The following is a 6,134-nucleotide window of genomic DNA, read 5'->3' as shown; positions in this document are numbered from 1 at the left end:
TGGTCTTTGGTGGAAACATACTCAGCTGCTATCAAACCTCCCTTTTATCTTCTCCCTTATAAAATGACAATCAATTTCAATATGTTTAGTCCTTTCGTGGTAGATAGGATTTGCTGCTATCGGTATAGCTGCCTTGCTATCACATAATAACTTCACATGTTCTTCTACCTCTATGTTCAATTCTTTCATCAACCCAACTAACCAGACTATCTCAGCAACAACAGTCATACTTCTGTATTCTGCTTCTGCAGAACTTCTGCTAACTGTTTGGTGTTTTTTTGATTTCTAAGATACCAAAGACTCTCCTAGTTTAATTATATAACTAGTCACAGACCTTCTTGTATTTGGACATGCTGCCCAATCAGAATTACAGTATGTAGTTATTTGTGTGACTCTCCCTTTCTTGAGAAAAACTCCCATCCCATGTGATTTCTTTATGTACCTTACAATCCTCATAGCAGCATCTAAGTGAAATTGTTTTGGATGTTGCATGAATTGACTCAATAACTACACAACAAAACAAATATATGGTCTAGTTATTGTTAAGTAAATCAGCTTCCCAATCAACCTCTGGTAGCTTCCAATATCCTCCAGTTCATCATCTCCTATCTACTGCATATGTCTAACATAGTCTATTGTAGTCAGCTTTAAGTTTTGTTCTAGAGGTGAATTTGCTGGCTTTGCTCCACTTAGGCCAGCTTTTGAAATAAGTTCAAGAGCATATTTCCTTTGGTTAAGCAGTATTCCCTTGTCAGACCTCATCATCTCTATTCCTAGGAAATATCTGAGTTCACCCTAGTCTTTCATTTTGAAATTCTTATGCAAGGTACACTTTGCCTCATTTACTAGATCAGTGTTGCTTCATATGATTAGTATATCATCGCAAGTATTATCACTATGTGCTTTTCATCTCCCTTTTTTTGAATAGGGAATGATCATAGGCACTTTGAGAGTATCCAGCATTGAGCAATACATTAGACAACTTGATATTCCATTGTCTTGATGCCTGCTTCAATCCATATAGTGATTTCAGCAACTTGCATACTTTGGACTCCCCCTGCCTATCGAATCCTTATGGTAGGTCCATGTAGACATCTTCTAGTGGTCACCTTGCAAGAATACATTGTTGACATCCATTTGATAGAGGTTCCATCCTTCAAAAGCTGCTAAACTGATGACAGTCCTGACTCTAACCATCTTGGCAACATGAGAGAATGTCTCATGATAATCTAGACCTTTCTGTTGTGTGTAATACTTTGCAACCAATCTAGCTTTGAATCTGTCTATCTCCCAATTAGTTTTATATTTTATCTTGTAAACCTATTTTGAGCCTATTGATTTCTTTCCTGATGGCAAGGCAACTATCTTCCATGTATTGTTTTCCTCAAGAGCATGTATCTCTTGTTTCATGGCATCAAACCATATGTCATCATGTGATGCTTCTCTAAAGGAAGAAGATTCAATATTGTTAGAGAATTCTGTCAAGTAAGACTGATAATGAGATGGTAGATGCTCATATTAGACATGATTAGTGATAGAGTGAGGAAGACCCCTGGAAGGAGTCCAACCAGTGACATAATCCTTGCCATATAAGAGGCTTAAATCCTCTAGTAGACCTCCTTGTAGCTACAGACTCTAAACTTGTGAAAGGTTGTTCATGTAATTTTTCATGTAGAGGCACTTCAGGTGATGATTCTCCATTTTCCATTTCTGATTCTAACTCTAAACTTGCTTCATTTTCCACCCCCGTATCCAAATCATGACCAATGCTATCTACTGTAATTGCATGACTATTGTCACTTGTTGTAGTGTTAGTGTCTTCTTCTTCAACCTGGGCAAGTTCCTCACTAGGGACTACGTCAGATTCTTTTTGAAGTAATTGACCTTCATGCACATGATGAATTGGTTGTACTGTACACTCAGTGTAATTTATAGATGATGAAAGGAATAGATCTTTAGGAAGCTCTCCTGATTGCTTAAAAGGGAATATCTTCTCTCTGAAACTAACATCCCTCCTAACCAGAAAAGTCTTTGGAATCTAATTTCTGAATATCCTATCAACACAACTCTTCTTACTCTAGGTGACATTTATCTCCTTTGGGTAGAGTTCTTGCATAGTATAAACACCCAAATACTCTCAAGTGGTATATCTTAGGAGGTTTCCCATATAGCACTTCATAAGGTAATTTACCCTTTAATATTCTAGTAGACAGTTTGTTAATAGTATAAACTGCAGTCTTGACACAGTTTCCCAAAAATCTAGTTGGTATCACACTCTGAAACATTAGTGCCTTGGCCACCTATAGAATATGCCTATGCTTCATCTCAACCACCCCATTCTTTTGAGGAGTATAGGGACAACTACTCTGATGAACAATGCCAAAGGAAGATAACAAGTCATTACATTTTGCATTAAAGAACTCAGTTCCATTACCATATCTCAGAACCTTAATACTTGTTCCAAATTGATTTTTTATTAGAAACAGAAATTCTCTTAGTATAGTAATCACCTCACACTTTGAATTCAGTAGGCAAATCCAAGTGTATCTATTGTAGTCATCAACTAATGCATCAAAATAATGCATTCTATCATAAGTGGTAGTCCTATAAGGACCCCAGGCATCAATATGCACAAGCTGAAAAATATGACTAGATGTGCTGCTACTAGTAGGAAATTTTAGTCTACTTTGCTTGGCTAATGGACAGATTTGATAGTCTTCTTGTACTTTCTGACTCTCTTTGTTAATCAAGTCTGGTAAATTCTTCATTGCCATTTGTGATGCATGCCCTAACCTGTGACGCCATAGTGCTGTATCTATAGATTCCTTTTGTATTGAGACTACTACTACTACTCTCTCCCTCTTCAGTGTGTATAGACCATTGTTCTCCTTACCAATCTCCAGTACCTTGCCATTGAAGAGTCCCTGAAAGACAACAAATTCAGGATAGAAGCAAGCTGAACAACACAATTCTTTAGTCAACTTTGACACTGAAAGCAAGTTGAACTTAAAGTCTGGAACATAAAGAACATTAGTAATTCTTTGTGTTTCCATTACTATTTCATCTCTTGTATGTGTAATATCTGATCTAGAACCTATAGAATTTGTACTCCATCATTGCTACCTTTATCTATCTCCTTAATTCTTTTTAGAATGTCTTTGCAAAAGGTAATATGATGTGAGACTCCTGAATCTACTACCCAATCATATAATTGTGCATTGGACAGTAAAGATACAGTACCTGCCAGATTTGCAGAACCATCTGAACTTGATGTATTGTCACCAACTGAAGATTTTGTCAGCATATTCACCAACTATTTATATTGATCTTCTGTGAAAAAATTCCCCTGCTGATACTGATTCTTCACACTGACATCCTCATCTGTATTTGCCATATTAGCATGTGGTTTCCCTGGATTGAATTGCCCTTTCTTCTTACTTTTGAAATCTGGTGGATAGCCTATGATTTTGTAACAATTCTCCTTCAAATGACCTTTATATCCATAATAATCACAGACCAGTACTGGCCTCTTATTCTTAAAAGTCTGACCTTTTCCTGCTAGCATTGTTAAAGGAACTCTATTGACCTCTACTACACCAAGTTTTCTTTGACTTTCCTCTTGCACCTCTATTGAATAGGCCTTATTAATAGTTAGCACTATCCCCTTCAACAAAACATCACTCTTAACATAACTATAACTTTCATTCAATCCCATTAGAAATTACAATAGCCTTTGTCTTATTAGGTGATCCACATAAGGCCTTTATTCTTCACAATCACACGAAGGCAGGGGTACTAATATGTCTAATTCATCCCAGAAATCATATAATTTTGAAAAATAGCTAGTTACAAAATCAGTACCTTGCCTTAGGGTTGCAATTTCTGTCCAAAGCTGATAGATTCTGGTCAAGTCACATTTGTCAAACCTTTCCTTGAATTCATCCCAGACTTTCTTCGCACTTGAAGCATACATAATACTTGGCACCATTTATACTGAAATAGTGCTGCTCAACTACGATAACACCACCGCATTGCATCTCTCCCACTGTGTTGCCAAATCTCCTCGAAATGAGCTTTTCAGGCATGTTCCGTCCATAAACCGTAATTTGTTCTTTACCAGCAAAGCAACTCGCATTGATCTACTCCACATGGCATAATTTTCTGGCCCTGTGAGTTTGAGCGAGATAAGTGCAGTTCCTGGTCCATCTGAATCCTTTAGGAAGAGTGGATGATTGTGAGGAAGATTCGCGATTTCATCATTCTCCATTGTTGAGCTGAGTTGTTCTCTGATGCTTCAAAAACTTGAGAATTACTGTCGATCCAGCAATCGCTGCTCTGATAATCTAATACATACAACGATCAATGTAAGCTTATGAACTAGAGAGAGAAACTAGAGAGAAGAAGGAGATGAATTTCATTTCTTTCTGGGTTCATTAGAATCAGAGGCGGACCCAGGATTTTAGCATAGCGGGGGCACTATTGTATACTAATTACTAGCAATAAAATTTGATGTGCAACTCTTTGAAATATTAACAAGTATTATGACTAATCATCCAAGTATAAACAAAAAGAAGTTCTAAAAAAAGAGAAAACACCGAAAGGGAGAGATTTTTTTTCGCAAAATTGGTGTTATGGGAAGGAAAAGTGTTTAATTTAAACCTGTTTCAAACTTTAAATTTTTTATTTTTCTCTCAAATTAAAAAAGTGTCAGTGATCAAAAAGGTGTTCAAACTTCAAAAATTACAAAAACTTACGAAAGAAATCAAGATTAAGGGCATACTAATAGTCAAAGAACTAAAAAAGAGTCTCAAACTCTTAATTTTCATTGCCGAGTCGGAGTTGATGGATATTCGCTACCTTATTAAAGTGATTGTTAAAGAAGGTTGTGGCAGAATGATCTGTATTTTTCTATTTGTGGAGCAATAAATTGTAATTTGAAGCTTTTAATTTTAAGGGAGGAATTTGAAAAGGAATAAAATTAATTACCTTGACTATTATGCATGAATACTAAACTACATTTGAATTCAATAAAATATAAAAGTAATAAATAAAGCCACAACCTTCTTCTTCTTAGAAAAAGAAGGTTGTGGTAAAATGATTTGTATTTTTCTATTTATGGAGCAATAAGTTGCAATTTGAAGCTTTTTAATTTTAAGGGAGGAATTTGAAGAGAATAAAATTAATTAAGTAATACTAAACTATAATTGGCTTCAACAAAATATAAAAATAATAAATAAAGTTCTCTAGGACACTAAGAATTTGTCACTGCCCCAAATACCGGTTGTGATGTCACCTATCACATTACTAGGCAAGCCAACCAATCCACTAACCATGATCCATTTTCCTTTAACATTTAAGCCATTTTCTAACACAGGCTTTAAATACTGAAGTCATTATAAGTGTTAAACAACAGAAATATGCGGAAGGTAAAAAATAACAATAACTACACAGCCCCAACAATCTGGTGTCACGAGTCTAGAGCCTCTAATACAAGTTTGAATACCTAATACATCAATAGTCTAGGAAATACGAAAAAATAATAAGATAGGAGGGAGAGAACAGGGCTGCGGACGCCATGCAGCTACCTCGAAGTCTCCGTCAATTACTGAAACAACTGAAAGCCCTCACTCGGTCACTCGGGCACCTAGATTTGCACACAAGATGCAAGGAGTAACGTGAGTACGCTAACTCAGTAAGTAACTAGAGTAAATAAGGACTGAAAGCAGTGACGAGCAGTTCAAAAATACATAACTAGATAATCAACAGAATATCAGGTCATCTTTAAAGTTTAAAATCAGTTTTCGTTATGAAACCTCATTTCCAGTTTAAAAATTTGGAATCAAATACTTAGCGGTATATCAAACAGAGGCTTATTTAAAAGAAGAGTGAAATAAGTAAAAACATCATAACAAGGCCTCTCGGGCAAGGAATCAATCAGAATATGGCCACTCGGGCAGCCTCTCAGTCACTCGTGACTCGACTCTTGTGACATAGTACTCACGCTCAACACCCGGCTCTTAAGTATCTCATAATAATAGAAATCATAGTAACCGCTGCGACATGCAGTCCGATCCGTAATTTATAGTCGACTATACTCACTGGAGGTGTACAAACTCCGGAGGGAATCCTACAGC

General features: G+C 36.3%; 1 protein-coding gene across 1 annotated transcript; it reads right to left on the bottom strand.

Annotated features, from left to right (window-relative positions):
* Positions 1-1,320: 1,320 nt before the first annotated feature.
* Positions 1,321-2,285, bottom strand: LOC142166982 (uncharacterized). The gene is made up of 3 exons (XM_075227127.1): positions 2,128-2,285; positions 1,551-2,015; positions 1,321-1,444 (listed from the first exon to the last, which is right to left on the bottom strand). Exons 1-3 carry the CDS (start codon positions 2,283-2,285, stop codon positions 1,321-1,323), a joined length of 747 nt encoding a protein of 248 aa, XP_075083228.1.
* Positions 2,286-6,134: the final 3,849 nt, after the last annotated feature.

This window comes from Nicotiana tabacum, chromosome 12, assembly GCF_000715075.1.
Source record: "Nicotiana tabacum cultivar K326 chromosome 12, ASM71507v2, whole genome shotgun sequence".
NCBI lineage: Eukaryota > Viridiplantae > Streptophyta > Magnoliopsida > Solanales > Solanaceae > Nicotiana > Nicotiana tabacum.
This window is presented reverse-complemented; position numbering and strand designations above follow the sequence as displayed.